Below are 17,128 nucleotides of genomic sequence, written 5' to 3' on the forward strand. Positions count from 1 at the left end.
AAGCAATGTACAAATTCAAGGAATGTCTGGCACTAATAACGAGTGAGTATTACTTACCTGCTTATACTTGATGGGAAATATTGGATTAAGTACGAGTATATCTATCCGCGGACACTCCCCAGATTTACTTAAAACTGATTATGCAGGCCAGATTAGATCGGTTCAGATCTAATCAGATCTGTTGGAATGATGATGATTAATAATTTTTCGGTTGCTTACAGGTTTTATAAAAAAAATCACATTAAACAAATTTTCAAATGGTTTCCAAACAGCGAATTGTGCCAAAATATGAATCAAAAGATACGTTTCGATGACAAACATTCTTATATTATTATCGGTATGTACTCATCTAATTAATCTGCTTAACAAAGGTACTGAGAGGAGGTCTACAAAATCAGGAATCAGCAATCTGAAGCTCTTATGGAGACGGTTATTTTTGTGGTTGAACATACTGTTCTGTGTTCTGAGCAGGCTAACAAAGGGAATTTCAATTTCGTCAATCGTCACCTCTGATTCCTTTGAAATTTGGCACGCTGAACGTTTATGTTATCAACACCACAGAACCAAATATTTAGCGAAAGAGGCTGATTATAGCGCTTTCTGGAGTGATTTCAGTGTGCTGAAGAAAAACTTATCTCTGTGCGGAGGTTCCGAATCGTCTTAAAAATGATTGCAATCATTTTGGTAGGTCGACTGCAGTATCCAAACCAAATTTCAGGTTTTTATCTCGTGGTTTAACCACTTTTAGAAAAACTTTGTCAGTAGGTAAATAGACTAGGTACCTACCTATTTCAGCCATTTTCAAAAATTCTTCAAAATTAACAGCTAAAATTTGGTTCTGAGGTGTGGGTGACATGATGAGCTTCCAGTGAGCCAAATTTCAGCCAAATCGGAGGTGACGAGTTGACGAGGTTCGGTTGCAGGCTACAGAGACGGGTCGATTTTTTTTATTATTGATGGATCCTAATTCTAAAAGCTGAAATGCTATATAAAAGATAAAAATAAACTACCTACCATAATGAAATATTATTTGAGTTGAACCTATGTCATCAATCTGTGAGCTTCGGAACCTGTACTAGACCTGAACATTTTCAAAATTCATTAGCAAACTCATGAACTGGATCATATAGGACTTTACAAAAAGTCATTACGTAGATACCTATTCGATTCCATGAGCTGCATTCTTAGAAGTTCGTTGATTCTGCTATCGATAGTTTTCGATTGCGACCTTTTGTGCTTATTTGGTTTAGTTGGTGTTTTCAAAATAGGTAATTATCAAATTTTTTGCAGGAGGTGAAAAAAAGAACCATTCTTGGATTGAAATACTGGAATGGATGATAAGCAAAGGTGCCCGAAAATTCATCGCCGCTGTTGATGATTTCTCCATAGAACCAAACATATATCGATTTTTGAACCAAAAAAAAGCTGCAATTATACTGAGTTCATCTCAACAAACAGAATCTCTTCAAGATGCGGAAACTTTGGTCCTGGATGCTAATAAAATAGCTCCTTTGGAAGCTGTGTTTTTCGCATCAATGGTAATTTTTTTAAGATTTTTGATCGTAGGTACCTTTTGGAATACGACTTCCTAAGACTAATTTCTGGTATAAAATGGTGCTCGTATTTAAAGGAATCTATTGGCATGAAAGTACAAAATATGGATATAGCGACTCGAAAACTTGATCCGAATATCCATCTTGTGAGTATATTTTCCGGTGGTCTTAAAGAATTGGAATCAAGAAGGTTGGCAGGATCGCCTGCAGTTGTGTTCCATGGCAACCGATCATCCCATAAATTATCTGCTGTTTTGCCTCTCATCGACGAGGTTCTGTCGCAATTCGATAATTGTAATTCACCTACGCTTTATCGTTTCAAAAATACAGGTTTGATCAATTCAATAATTTTTTAGTACCTACCTATTTGATCAATTTATTTTAGTATACCTTAAGAAGGTATAAAATACATCTTGAAACGTGAATTTTTCAGAAAGCAAAACAGTCAAGTCAATGTTGAGGAACTATTTACCTCGTGATATGAGTATTATGGAAAAAATAGCTGATGATTTAACGGTTAAATTGGAATTCGTCGAAGTCACCACAAAAACTCCGCGATATTCAAATTTAAAAGATAGTTTTCCTATTTTTATAATTTCCACATTTGGTCCTAAACCCTTGGAAGGTTTGATTTCCAACCTTATGAGTCCAGCATTTTGTTCCAGCATTGGTACAAGTGAATGTCCCAGAGAATCAGCATTAAAGTTGTATAAAGTTAGTACCATTTTCGATGAGCTTATAGTGTAATTATTTTCATAATTAAATATCAGTATGATAAAATATTGCTGCGTTTTTCAGTCTCTGAATCGCATCCAAAGTAAAGCAGGAGTTACTCTATTATCTGAAACCTGGTCCACTCCGATAGTTTTTGAATTAATGAAACTACTGGATAAAGATGGAAGAAAATATCGATTATTCACCTTGGAAGGCAATCCTTTGACTTGGAAAGATCGTATTCGAAGTCTTGGACCGATAAATTCGAGTCAATTTGAAAATAATCTGATCGCCGAATTATTCAATATCAGTTCGGAAGTAAGAAAAGAATTTGAATATCTGTGATTTTTGAGAATCTACAAATAGGTAATTACTAATTACCTAGATTTTGTATGCTCATTGTACCTTACGAATTACGATACATTTTCCAGATCCCATTGGATACCTTATTAGGAGTGAACAAACCATTACCTCAAAAAATATCAGATTACATGTGCAGTCGAAATTATCCGTCGATTAATATCTTCAAGATTTTAAAAATTCTTCACTCAATTCAGCTCGGAGTAGACATGATTTCCAAATACGAATGCGACGATCAATTAATCAAAAATACCATTTGCTTGTCACAGAATCCAAATGAAAGAGAAATATTGCGGGTAGGTTTGCGAAATATTAGGTACATACTCAGTTACTTGAAAAAGAGGAAGTAAAAAAAATATTGAAGAGTAAGAATTTTACTTTCTCATGCTAGTTGCTCGAGTTACAAAACGTGACGAAAATACAATGTACTTAGGTACCTATACCTACATTAGTTGATTTTTTTTCAGATGTCTGTCACGAGTGAAGTGTTTGTGCATGAAGAAGATGATTATCAGAAATTTTTAAGCAGTTATGAAGTTTCGAAAAAAATTAATAGCAACATTTTACACACCGTGTGGTATGACTAGAAACTTTTTAGCCATCCAGAGGTCCGGCGATTTGGATTCTTTTGAATGCAATTCCAGATTCTCCACTAGAAGAATAAAAAAAGAAATCGAGAGTCGTTCCTATGACTATTGTATTGTTCAATTCTCTCGATTCACCATGCACACTCTCGATTCTAAATCACCTTTCTCTACTAAAAACTACAAATTAAATACAGGCAAATGATTCGTTGAATTAATACCTACTTAGCAATGAACTGTGTTCTTTTCTCGTGAAATATTCCTTATGTGTAAGAAATACTACGAATAGAGAGAGGAAAAGATGACGATGACAAGTGTATATAATTGCACAGAAACGAAAGATGTAAGCTATAATTTAAAACAGCTAGTGTAAGCTAGCTACAAAAAGAATAAAGATAGGCAACGAATTCACAAAATCCAAGTAGAACTAAGTAGGTATGCATGATCTAAAAAGTGTAGGCGGAAACTGGATCTCTGGACAATGATAACTGAATAGCCAGGACCTGTAACAGAAATAATTACAGGCGCTTCTGAGTACAGAAACTCAAACTACAAGCACAAATGAACAATCAAATATCACATCAAATATTAACATTCCATTCTCAGGACCAATGTGAAAATAACTGGTACCTACTTACTAGCTGTACTCAACCTAGCCCGCACAAAAAGGCCTTTAGGTTGTCTAGTAAGTGTTGGTCTGGAAGCTGAGTATGAGCACATCTCAGTGTACAAAACTGAGTGCTCTCTCCCTGATGGGTCCACATTATAGCATTGGTAGGGAAACGTCTACCATGCCTAGCAGGTAGCCACCTGGTACTAGGTACCAACCAATAAGAATGCATCACAAATAAATACACAAATTACATAAATGCATATAATAAAATATCTACATAAATATGATCTAAACCTGAAAGCATAATAGAGTTATAAAAGCTGTACTCAGTGAAACACTCACCAGTATAAGGAAAAAAGCCAATCTGAGATATGTGTCTGTAACCCAGCATCATCGCGTGTGGAGGAGGAGGAGTGTGTGCACATTTGACAACCAATCAACAAGCGGGAAGGGTCAGCAAAAGAGATGGTGAGTAGAAGATAGAGAAAGAAGAGTGTGAGACAGATAAAATTGGTAAGTATTTAATATTTCTCTCCTGCATAAAATATTCTCCTTACATATGGATGAATGCATAGTTACAAAAAAGGACCATACGACCAAAAGTGAAATTTCACAGGAGGGGGGTTTAAAGTTTTGCATTATTTCCCTTGTTTTAAGGTAAGATTACAAGATTACGTATGGCTATTCCAACTTCGAAGGTCCTACATACTACCACACATTCACCCACACCCTCCAATGTTCTGTACTGGCCAAATTAGACACTACAAAGTTGATACAGTGAGCAATTCAGTTGATATTATCAAGAATTTTAGAGTCTTAGTTTTGATAAAAATCATTTGCGGCTAATGTGGCAATGTTTTTCGGTTTAACTTGTGTTTTTTATAAAGTTTCAAAATAAAATTAGTTATAAATATTATTAAAAAATACATTTGAAGGGCTAATTGTGAAAGTTGCCTCAGTCAGAAGTGATTGTTGTACAAATCAATGAAAACGTTGTTGTCCTACTTCAATGGTAATGTAAAAACTTTATGGTCAAGTATTTAAAAAACATCATCAACTATCCCAGAATGCATTACAATACTCATTTTTCCCTTTAAAATTGATGAAATATGAAAAAAAATGTTTGAGTTGTGTGAACAAAAAAATGACTAACAAGGTGACTTTCACAATTGGCCCTTCATTTCATAAGTCGATACAGCCCTATTGACAAAATTATGCATAAAAACAGGTGTGTTGGCACAATCATGCGTGAATTTGGACTTTTTTCAAAAAAAGCATGCGATTCAGCCTGCAAATATCATGCGTAAAAGCAATGTTTTCAAGCATATAAAATGAAATAGAAATTAAAAAATTTTTGCCCTGGACCGGAATCAAACCCGGACCCGCGGCATCACATTTTCCGCGTTACCTAACTCGCTTCGCCACTTCGCCGCTTGCGAAGAGTGGAGTTATTTCCGCATAAATGTTTGTGCGTTGTGAACTTGTGAACTTATCAAATTTTTAAATTTTTCTCCCAAGTCCAAAAAGTGCAAACATTTATGGGGAAATAACTCCACTCTTAGCAAGCAGTGAAGTAGCCGAGTTGGTTAGGTAACCCGGAGTATCAGAACATTCGGGTCCCAGGTTCGATTCCCACACAGGGCAAAAAATTTTTTAATTTCCATTTCATTCTATATGCTAGAACATTGCTTTTACGCATGATATTCGCAGGCTGAATCGCATGCTTTTTTTGAAAAAAGTCCAAATTTACGCATGCTTGTGCTATGCATAAAAGCATGCATTTTAGCATGCTATCGCATAATTTTTGTCAATATCTAGGGAGGTGTCTAGGTGTCTGTACTGATGGATCATGTTGCCGGAAGTCCTGGGTTTGGGTTCCGCTACCGGAAAAAATCTTTTTATGATTTTTTCCACTCACATCTTTTTAAAGTCACGAGTTTTTGTAAAATTTTCATTTTTTACACGTTTTTACGTCTTTTTTCAAATTTTTTGCGTCATTTTTCAACTTTTGTGAGTAATAAATTTATGCATGCTTCGCTTAAAAGTAAGGAAATTTGATGAAATTATGAAAATTTGGACCTATGGAAGGTTCCATTCGATTCTCTAAGAGTTCCTACAACAATTTCAGGAAAAATTTTTTTTTCATTTTTTGGTCATAAGGACCCTTTCCGTATGCGCCCTCACATATAAGAAGATCTGCCTTTAATGACAACTGGCGGAATTGTTTTCTCATCTTTCGTTTTATTCACCAAAATTGGTACATATTTTTTTCGCATTTCAGTTGACCCCCCCCCCCCCCCTACAAAACCATTAGTCTCGTCCCTTTTCTGATCTAGACTTAAGATTATATTATCAGCTCACGTCGGCTCCTTGGAATGCGCGTAGTGTATAGTGTATACCTATACTTGCTACCAATGCAGTGCTTTTGATTAATTCATGATCCAGAATTTACTAAATGAAGTCAGTAGGTATGTGTACTTGTATCACTATCAGTACAACGTGTAAGCTAATGTATTCTCCTTACTTCATTGAAATTCATCTAAACCCTATAATCAACCCGATGATAAATTTTTTTAATATTTTCTTCGACAGAAGACTAATTAGTGAACTCTCGCACTACATATTGTATTGATTACCTACGTAATTGACGCGACAGAAATTTTTAAAATGGAGGCAAAATGCGGTGAAATTATTTTATGTATAACGTTGTGAAAGTTGACTCGATTTTTTTCTTTTTAAAGTTGACAGATTTTGACCAAATTCAACAGAGACCTTCATTTTGAGTTGAAAGTTACCCGCAAAAAATATTAGTACCGGAGGTGCCCCCTGAAGAAGTTATTTGAACCTTCACAGAGGAAGCATTTTCGAAAAAATCGTGGGCTTTTCGCTCCAGTCGCTGAACAACCTGTTTTGGAAGAAATGACTCAGTTTCAAAATGAAAGTACTTTGAGTATATATTCTGGGTCGATCTATGCTTGTTTATGTTTACTTACATCAAAATCCAAGACCACTTTTGGTATTCTAATGAGTTATTAAAAATTTTAAACTCGTGTAGGTATTTTTGGATAAATTCGTGTTTTGAATATTTTTTCTTAGTAAGTAAATATTTCGCATTAATTAGGTATGCCAAAATATTGAACCTACCTAGGTAGGTAAATTATTGCTGAAACTGGGGGAATGCAACGCGGTGGTGTCAATTTTTCAATCATTTTTGCCAAGTTCAAAAAATATAAAAAATTTCTTAAGTTTTTGGCTATTTTTTTGAAGTTGTCAAAAATGATCAATAATGTTTTACATGTCGAATCGACTAAACATTGTTTTAGGACGTTTTGGATCCTTCAGCAATTTTTTTTTTAATTCTAATTTCTCAAAAATTTTTATAAAATCCGTCAAAATGAACTTCGGCATCTGTAAACGCGTTCAATTTACGTATGTTGGTGCCCTTTTTGACCCATTACGTCATACCTAATACATACCAAATTTTACAAAATATGAAAATGTGAAAAATTCCCCCCCCCCAGCCACGAATTTGCCAACGAATTGACAAGAAATACTTACTATTTTTCGTACTACATATAAGTTTATGAGTTATAGTCCGGCATATGACAATAGGAGTAATTGCACCTCCCCCCCGCCGATCCTCCGGGACAACATTTTTCTTAAAGGGGACATCCTAAGGAACATTTTAATGCAAAGTTGCCAAAAAAAAGTTGGCCTTACTTACAAAATGGCGGCCATTTTGATTGACAGGTCAGCCGAAATCGCAGATTTTGCGTTTTAACATAGGACTTGCACAAACTTTTTCAAACTTTACAAAGGTAGATCGAAAGATCATGCAAAAATTTATCACCTGTCCAAATTTCAAGTGCTAAAGTGCGTTTTTCGATTTTTGGTGAATTTTTGAAAATCGAATTTAGGCCAAAAATGAGGGAAAAAATCAAAATTTTACCAAATTGACCAAGAAAGCTGAAATTTGGGATATACCCTATTTTCGACATGCCAAATCGACTGGAAACGGTTTCAACCCGTTTTGAGCAGTTCTGGAGCCTCCAGCAGATTTTTGAAACTCGAAATTCCCACCAAATTCCATCAAATTGGAGTTGTAAAGCTAAAATTCATTCTAAAAACTAATTTCAATACGCTACGAAGTACTGCAGGTGAATTTCAAGTCGTTTTGGAGGCTTCAGCGACTTTTTGAAAATTCCTGAAACCTCCATCAGATTTTTGAAACTTTAAATTTTCACAAAATTTCATCAAATGGAGATGGAAAGCTGAAATTTACTCTACATTCCAATTTTAACACCCTCGGAAGACGACTTTAGGTGGGTTCAAGTAATTTTAGGGCCACCAGCGACTTTTTTTGAAAATTACTGGAGCCTCTAGCAGATTTTTGGAACTTTAAATTTTCACAAAATTTCATCAATAATGGAGTGATGGAAAGCTGAAATTTACTCCACACTTCAATTTTAACACCCTCTGAAGACGATTTCAGGTGGGTTCAAGTCATTTTAGGGCCTCCAGCGACTTTTTTGAAAATTACTGGAGCCTCCAGTAGATTTTTGAAACTTGAAATTTCCTCAACATTAATTTATCAAATGGAGTTTGCAAGCTGAAATTTACTTCGCAGACTACATGGTGGTTTCAAATGGTTTTGAAGCTTCCAGCTACTTTTAGGAAATTTCAATTTTCCAAAAAAACGTCATACAACCTTTCAAAAAGTTGCTGGAGGCTCCAAAAATGCTTGAAATTCACCAGCAGTCAACTTCGTAGCGTATTGAAATTAGTGTGCAGAATGAATTTCGACTCTCCATCTTGGTTTGATAACATTTTGGGGAAATTTCAAGTTTCAAAAATCTACTGGAGGCTCCAGTAATTTTCAAAAAAGTCGTTGAAGGCTCTAAAATGACTTGAAATCCACCAGAAGTCGTTTTCAGAGGGTGTTAAAATTGGAGTGTAGAGTAAATGTCAGCTTTCCATCTCTATTTGATGAAATTTTGTGAAAATTTAAAGTTTCAAAAATCTGCTGGAGGCTTCAGGAATTTACAAAAAGTCGCTGAAGCCTCCAAAACGACTTGAAATTCACCTGCAGTACTTCGTAGCGTATTGAAATTAGTTTTTAGAATGAATTTTAGCTTTACAACTCCAATTTGATGGAATTTGGTGGGAATTTCGAGTTTCAAAAATCTGCTGGAGGCTCCAGAACTGCTCAAAACGGGTTGAAACCGTTTCCAGTCGATTTGGCATGTCGAAAATAGGGTATATCCCAAATTTCAGCTTTCTTGGTCAATTTGGTAAAATTTTGATTTTTTCCCTCATTTTTGGCCTAAATTCGATTTTCAAAAATTCACCAAAAATCGAAAAACGCACTTTAGCACTTGAAATTTGGACAGGTCATAAATTTTTGCATGATCTTTCGATCTACCTTTGTAAAATTTGAAAAAGTTTGTGCAAGTCCTATGTTAAAACGCAAAATCTGCGATTTCGGCTGACCTGTCAATCAAAATGGCCGCCATTTTGTAAGTAAGGCCAACTTTTTTTTGGCAACTTTGCATTAAAATGTTCCTTAGGATGTCCCCTTTAAGAAAAATGTTGTCCCGGAGGATCGGCGGGGGGGAGGTGCAATTACTCCTATTGTCATATGCCGGACTATTAAACTATTAAAAAAATCCATCAGAGACCTAAAAAATGAATACAGTATTTTTGCATTTTTGAAATATTTCGCCAATAGTCCAATATGTAGATGGACATGTGTAAAAATCCCCCCTACCCCCTCACCATTTGCTAATGAATTTCCGAGAAATAGTACCTACTATTTTTCTGGCTACGATTTTGCAAGTGACAGGACAAGCGAAAGTATGACCTTGAAAGATCTGATTGGCAAAAATATAACAGTTTCAGCGGCATTATACTCTAATATATGTACCTATGTTAGTAGGCTAGGAGAAGTTTACAAGCAGGTCATAGGTGGTACTTTTACACGATATAATTTTGTTGCAGCAATTTTACACGCACATTACGATTTCCACAATGGTAATAAGGCTAAGATGATGTTTAAAAAGCTCAATTATGCCAAAAAAAGGTGGTAAATACAACGAATAGTTGAATACTCTGGTGAATACTGTTGTAGGTACATGCAAACTTTTTTTGACCTACCCAAATAAATTGGCCAACCACATTTTTGAATTCACTAATCTTTTTCTACTCGAGCCTCGAGGAATCCGACTTTATACTGATTGAAAATACTCATATGTATATTTTTTTCGATAGTTCAGTCTTACAGATCATTTTTTTTATTTTGAAAATAATAATTGAATCTCTTGATTTTGAATTTTATCTAAAGTAGGAACGTGTGCGGTGTGTTTGACGGCGTGATATTTTAGAAGTTGTTTTTTTTTTTTTGACAAAAAAATAACTATGACATCCAGCATGGATGATAAATTTGAAACGGTGATTTCTGGTGTTTCGGGGAGGTTTCCAGACTGTGAAAGTGTACCGGAATTCCAGAACAAACTGTATGCCGGAAAATCATTTATGTCAGTACAGCACAACAGGTGGCCGGTAAATTACAGATATCAATGTAAGTAAATTTATCTATTTAAGTAAGTAGGTACCTATGAATACAAAATACATTAGAATGAATGTGGTAGGTACTCATAATAATTAAAAGCCACGTTCTGATGAATTATTGCTCGTTTTTAATTTATTCAATATCAATTTCAAATTTAAAAGTTACAAAATGCATAAGCTGTAATCTTTAGGTACCTACCTTACTAGGTAATAGTTAGGTACCTAGGTACCTGCGAGTAAACATGTGCGCACATATTTGTATGCTTCAGACACTGAAACAGTACTTCCATCTGCAACTGGGAAGCTTAAAAGTATCAAAGAATTCGATCCAGTGGTTTTCAAAATAAATAATGCTGTAGCCGAGTGCACCGATATAATTAATCGTAAAGTCCTAGAACCAAGTTTTGAAGCTGTTATGGATGCTGGTAAATCTTTTGATTTTAAAACAATGCCTATCTAGTACCTAAGTAGATACACTTCACTGATTGAAACTGGATGAGGGGCAAACGGTATAAATTATGACACAGTTTTGGTTTTTCGGCTCTATCTACTTGAGTTTATATACCTACTCATTTTTTTTTTGAGTGCGCTATTCGAAAAAAGGAACATTTCTATGCAAAACGAATTTCGGAACTTTAAAAAAGGGTTGCTGGAAGGCTTGGCATTTTAATTTTTTTTTAAATCTCGCACAGCTTATCTGCAATTACCGACTTTTTGAGGATCTAACACTTGACATAGGTACCAAGAATACAGGGTGTCCCGGCTCAGAATAACGCCCTTTTGCTAGTACCTAACATAGGCAACCCATTCTGAGTACAAATATGCATGCTTGCCTACCCTGGGATTTGAAGGGGTCAAATTTTACTCATCACTTGAAAAATTTTTGTTTTTATTTTTGTATGGCAATTTTGACAGTTGCGCTTTGTGGTGTTGAACTGCTCGTTTTGTTCGGAATTTTTCCACGTGGTCTAACTTTACACTAGGTGATCAAGAAGGGCTATGCCAAACTAGAAATCTGAAAAAATGTGTTCAAAAGTTGATTATTTTTATTATTGTTTTTTTTTTGAAAATTTTTTCAAAAAATGACCTCTTTACATACCTAGGTATCGTCATTATTCATGTTTCTTGAAGAAAAAAATCCTCTTTCTAATGGCGCAACCCCCATTCTTCTATCTTGATTAGTTAAAAAAGGATAATCAATCTAAAAAAATACAAAAAAAATTTGCCTTAAAAAATTGAATAAAATGTACCTACTTAAGTATAAAAATGATTAAACTTATAGGTAAATGTTTTACTCATATTGAGTTCTTTTATGCGTGCATGAAATTGAATAAGAAGAAGAAAAACACAAAAATTAATCGCACAACTTGCATTCGAACCTGAAAAAAAAACAAGACGAGAAAAATTCTTAATGGAAGGGGGTAACATTTTGAAGGCTCCATTTGGTGCATCCGCCAAGGGCCACTGATTGGGAACACACCCAGTATAGCCCATACGCACTCAGTGGTGCTGATTGAGTCAAATTATCTGAATGCAGTAGGTAAGTACCTCAAAGTGCAGAAGGAATCACTAAATCCACTGGAAAAATAGAGATTCTAGTTTGGGTTTTGATTTTGGGTTTGCGCAGATCAGTTTGCTCCTAACTACCGGGTCTTATTAGATCTACTGGTATGTATTTCTGATTTATTTTTAAATATCCCAAGGTATCAATCCATATGATTTGAACGGCAGACATATCGGAGTTTACATGGCATGTGATCACAGCGATAACGATGCGAATGCAGTTACTGTAGTAGGTGAAGGTCGTCTTTGGGTGCTCGGTTCTAGCAAAACAATGATGTCGAATAGAGTTTCATTTGCATTGAATTTGACAGGTGAATTGAATACTCGTATATAAGTGATGTACTGATGATAATACATTTAAGTAAGTACATATAGGAGCACCTTTTTTAAAAGGTCAAGACTAAATAATAAAATATAAATAATTCTGGAGCCTCCAGAGATTTTAAATTTTTCTCCAAACACTTCAAATCACTCTGGAAGGGCAAAAAATAAACTTTTTGGAAACACTGAATAAGAATAGATATTATTCATCAACTTATTTCTTTTTCTTGATTCGGCTCCTTCAACGCACTGATTTGCTTTGCAGTTTTACAAGAATGCTAAATTAAATGCATTTAAAAAGATGAACTGATGTACTTGAGAAAAGAATGATCATCACGTTCCTAATGCGTTATTTTCTTGTTATAGGGCCAAGTTTCACTTTCTATAATGACCTTTTTGGTAACTTAACCGCCCTTCAGGAAGCATATAAAAATGTCTCCGAAGGTCGCGTGGAGGCAGCCATTGTTGGAGTAGCTGCAGCAGTGCAAAATCCTACCTTCGGTGTGAATTTATCTAAAATGAATGTACTAAATGTGGATGCTATGACTCGAGTATTCGATAAAAATGGTAAGTGCTTTGTAATATTATAATTTATGATTATGTACCTAACTCTGTAGGTGGGTAAGTATACGTAGGTATTTGATAATAGGTATGTCTAATGGATTATTTATTGTTATGAAGCCGATGGTTATGGCAGAAGTGATTCGTTGGTTGTTTTGTTCATACAAAGAGCCAATGACGCTAAACGAATCTACGCCTCGATTGATTTCACCGGGTACACGTATTTCGGTTCAAATCCTAGTTCATTATTGAATTTCAATGAAGAGTTGTTGAAAAATTCCATGAGTCAGTTATACGAAGAAAACGATTATGAACACATCAAAAATGTGTCATTTGTAGAAATGAGCGCTTGTGGTCTGAAAGTAAGCAGTTAATATTACAGGTATAGATCAGTTTACGATTTAGTAAACAAAATTGTGATTTTGTGTTTATTTCTTATATGTGCAGAATTATGACAGAATTGAATCAAATTTTATTGCTGATACTATATGCAAAAATAGAAATTCTCCTCTATTAGTCGGCTCAGTCAAGAGCAACGTGGGTCATTCTGACGGTGCAGCCCCATACGTTGGTTTGATCAAGGCTTTGTTCGCTCTAGAATCAGGCATCATAGTTCAAAATCAAAATCTGGATGAAATAAACGATGGTATTAGGGCATTTAATGAGAACAAACTGAAGGTAGGTACTTGAAGTATGTACGAGTATCTACGAAAATTGGAGCATTTTAACCGAATCAGTGAAGGACCTTCATTCTAAGTTGAAAGTTGTTCATTGTCAGAAAAAAAATTTAAGCTCCGATGGTGTCCCCAGAAGCGTATCGGTTTCAAAAAAAATTGTGTGTTTTTCACTCCAGCCCCCCCCCCACCTGTCTGAAAGGTACCCAGTATTTGAGATTCTGTGTCAACTTGAATGGCAATACCGATCGAAAAGTTGGCACCACTGTGTCCTAAAATATTTTCCCAGCTTCTGAAATTATGTTTGACGATGTTTTGGCCTCATTTATGCGAAGCATTTGTGAAGAACTAGTTCTTGAAATGAAATCCGAATTTACCCATAAAATAAGCGATTTGCAAATTTCCAACTGCTCAGTAGAACCCTAAGATTTTAAATACCGAGCATCTTTTGAAACTGTGTCATTTTTTCCAAAACACATTGGATAGCGGTCAGAGCGAAAAGGTCACGATTTTTATCTTCCTTCAGGAGGCGGGGGGAGGGGGGTTACCTTCGGAGTTGATATTCATTCCTGAGTGACTTTCTGACTGTCGCTTTCTTTGAAATTTAAGGGACAACCAAGCCTTGAAAAAAAAAATGAGAAAAACGTATTTTTGACCTTGAGAATGGGTGGTGCTTTGGAAACTGAACAAATTTTGCCTTTATGAATTTTTGCAAAACTTTGGAATTAAAGGGGTCAGAAATATTTTGAAAGAAAATAGTTCAAAAGAAACAGATAGTTCTGGCCCCTTCAATTTCAAAGTTGGGCAAAAATTCATAATGACAAAAATTGTTTGGTTTCCAAACTACTACCCATTCTGAAGGTCAAAAATACGTTTTTCTCAATTTTTTTTTTCTTTTAAAATGTTTATAGCCCCTTCGCTCCGCGAGGGCACAGGTTGTTGTCGCTAGAGGTAGTCTCTAGGTAGTAGCTCTGATCATCAAGAGGAGGCAGTCCCCCAGGACAGATGAGAAGGCGAAGACAACACCAGGGGTATTCTGCGCGTCCACGTCATTCGGAGTGGTAACATGTTGCTGTTCGATGGACTCGGAATCGATAAACATGGCTAAAGCAGAATTCTCCAGTTGGTGGCACGACGGGGAGGAGTGGCAAGTCGAAGGCCAAGCCTCTACATAAATACGGATTACAATCAAGAATGCATAAGATCTGCAGAACACCAACAACTCACTCATTCCAGCCCCAGGGAAGTGTAAGAGCTTCAGAGTGAGTAGGCGAATACCAGCGCCTAAAAACTGGCAAATTCGGCTAAGGGAGTAAACCCCAACAGAAAATCATGGTGGAAGGCAACGGGAAACCAACACCATTATATTTCCCTAGAATTATATGGACATCAATTTAGCAACGGCCCTAAGTCTCCGTCAGGCTGATCCTCATCCGCCAAGGCAGCCGGATAGGGTGCTAAGAATACACGGAGTCAAAACAAGGCGGAACAACATCAACGTCTCAACCTGGAATGTAGGCACTTTGTATAAAATTGGACAACTTGCTAACGTAATTAAAGAAGCCAGGAGGTTGCAAATCGGCGTGTTAGGAATAAGTGAGACCTGATGGACTGGCAGGGTTGCGGAACGATACCGATACCGAAAAACCAATACCGGCAAAACCGCCTAATTTTTGAAAAAAATTGAAAAAACCGAAAACCGATACCAATAAGTTGACAAATGAAAAACCAATTTAGAAAATACCAATATAATTTCAAAATCGGTACAAAATACCGAAAACCAATACCGAAATTATTTTAAAATCTGTATTTTGGTACTCATTTTTGCATATTTCTGCAAATGAAACAATTCCAACATCAAACAAAATGAGTTTATTCATTTCAATGATCACTTTTCTTTGTTGATTTTCCTCTCATTTCATTCTCATTTCAACTTTTATACTACTACTCTCTCAATTTCTGAATTTTAAGCCAAAGTGTTCTGTAATTAGCTTGATTTTTGGGTGATAAAATACCAATACCGAAACTGAAAACCGAAATAAAATTCACAAAAATTGGAAAAGCCGATACCGAAAACTGAAATTTTGAGGTAGAAATTATTGATGAAAACTGAAACACCAATACCGTTTTAGCCACCACATTTGAAATACCAATACCACATACCAATACTGTTTTGTTTTATTGTTCCGCAACCCTGTGGACTGGAAATGGTAGAAACCGGGTAAATGAAGAATTTGAAATGATCTACACTGGGAAAGACACATACGAACAAGGTGTGGGCATATTAATACATACCAGAATCAGAGATAAAATCAGTGCCATAATTCCAAAATCAGAGAGGATACTACTCGTGAAATTGGAGGTCAAGCCAAAACCGATTGTGATAATTCAAGTGTATGGCAGAGATAATAAAGAAATTAAATCACGGATTGGAATGGCAAAAGCCGCTTTCAATAACCTTGCCAATGTGCTGGGAAATCGAACGATGAGTGTAGATCTGAGGAAGAGAATTATGCGATGCTATGTATGGACTGTTCTGAAATATTCCTGCGAAACATGGACCATGAGTGCAGAATGTGAGAACAAAGTATCCGCTTTCGAGATGTGGTGGCTACTACGAATCTCATGGAAGGATGACTTCATTACCAACAAGGAAGTATTAGCAAGAATAGGAGAGGAGCGGAAAGTCGTAGTTGAAGATATCAAAACTAGAAAGCTAAAGTATTTAGCTCATAAAATACGAGAAAATGGTATTTTCATGCTAGCGGTACAGGGGAAAATCCAAGGAAGATCGACGAGAGGGAGGAAACGATTGGAGCTGTTAACAACAAACTCACCAGCCAACTCTCCCTGTAAGACCCTGAAAGAAACTATCAGATACGCTAGATACCGGCTAATATAGATGGACATATACGCTATCTCCTGTAAAGGAGCGCGACTACGACGACGACGATAGCCCCTTCAATTTCAAAGTTAGACAAAAATTCATAATGACAAAAATTGTTTAGTTTCCAAAGTACTACCCACTCCCAGAGTCAAAACTACATTTTTCTCATTTTTTCAAAGCTCGGTTGCTCCTTAAATTTTAGAGATAGGCAACTTGTCCATGTATAGGCTATCGTTTTTCCAAGTCGTATCCGGTTAAATCCAAATCTGAAGTTTTGATATCCCCTCACCAGACACCCTGTATAAGCAGTTTGAAACTTAATCGCAATGAATTAACAAACAATTATCTAAAATGAAATCATCAAATGGATAGGTAAACGCATATCTCTGATACCTATGTATGTAGGTAAATAACTATAGTATAGATAGATACCCATGTAGGTAAAGTACTACAACTGGAAAACTTGTGTAGGTAGTCATTTTTTCCAACAGGTTGTTACGAGGCCCACCAAACTATTGAGCAATAAAGTGATGGTTAATTCAGTCGGAATTGGGGGTGCTCTCAGTCAAGTTATATTGAGACAAAATCCAAAGTAATGTATATCTATACCTATAGACTAATTTTTAGCGAGTGAGGGAGATTTTTTCAATTTTGGTATTGTTCATTCCTTTAATTACTCGTACTTGCATTAGCCTACCTATTTAGTATTGTGTTGGCAATTATTGAGTAAT

The 17,128-nt window shown here is 35.8% G+C and overlaps 2 protein-coding genes across 2 annotated transcripts; both read left to right on the forward strand.

The window, feature by feature from the left end:
- Nucleotides 1–1,997: 1,997 nt before the first annotated feature.
- Nucleotides 1,998–3,864, forward strand: LOC135840723 (uncharacterized). Its single transcript, XM_065357381.1, has 4 exons — nucleotides 1,998–2,267; nucleotides 2,352–2,585; nucleotides 2,699–2,923; nucleotides 3,095–3,864. The coding sequence occupies exons 1-4, from the start codon at nucleotides 2,007–2,009 to the stop codon at nucleotides 3,212–3,214; spliced, it is 840 nt and encodes a 279-aa protein (XP_065213453.1). The 5' UTR covers nucleotides 1,998–2,006; the 3' UTR covers nucleotides 3,215–3,864.
- Nucleotides 3,865–12,299: 8,435 nt separating this feature from the next.
- LOC135839093 (fatty acid synthase-like) lies at nucleotides 12,300–16,993 on the forward strand. The gene is made up of 5 exons (XM_065354971.1): nucleotides 12,300–12,315; nucleotides 12,642–12,842; nucleotides 12,957–13,198; nucleotides 13,284–13,514; nucleotides 16,889–16,993. The coding sequence occupies exons 1-5, from the start codon at nucleotides 12,300–12,302 to the stop codon at nucleotides 16,991–16,993; spliced, it is 795 nt and encodes a 264-aa protein (XP_065211043.1).
- Nucleotides 16,994–17,128: the final 135 nt, after the last annotated feature.

This window comes from Planococcus citri, chromosome 3, assembly GCF_950023065.1.
Source record: "Planococcus citri chromosome 3, ihPlaCitr1.1, whole genome shotgun sequence".
NCBI lineage: Eukaryota > Metazoa > Arthropoda > Insecta > Hemiptera > Pseudococcidae > Planococcus > Planococcus citri.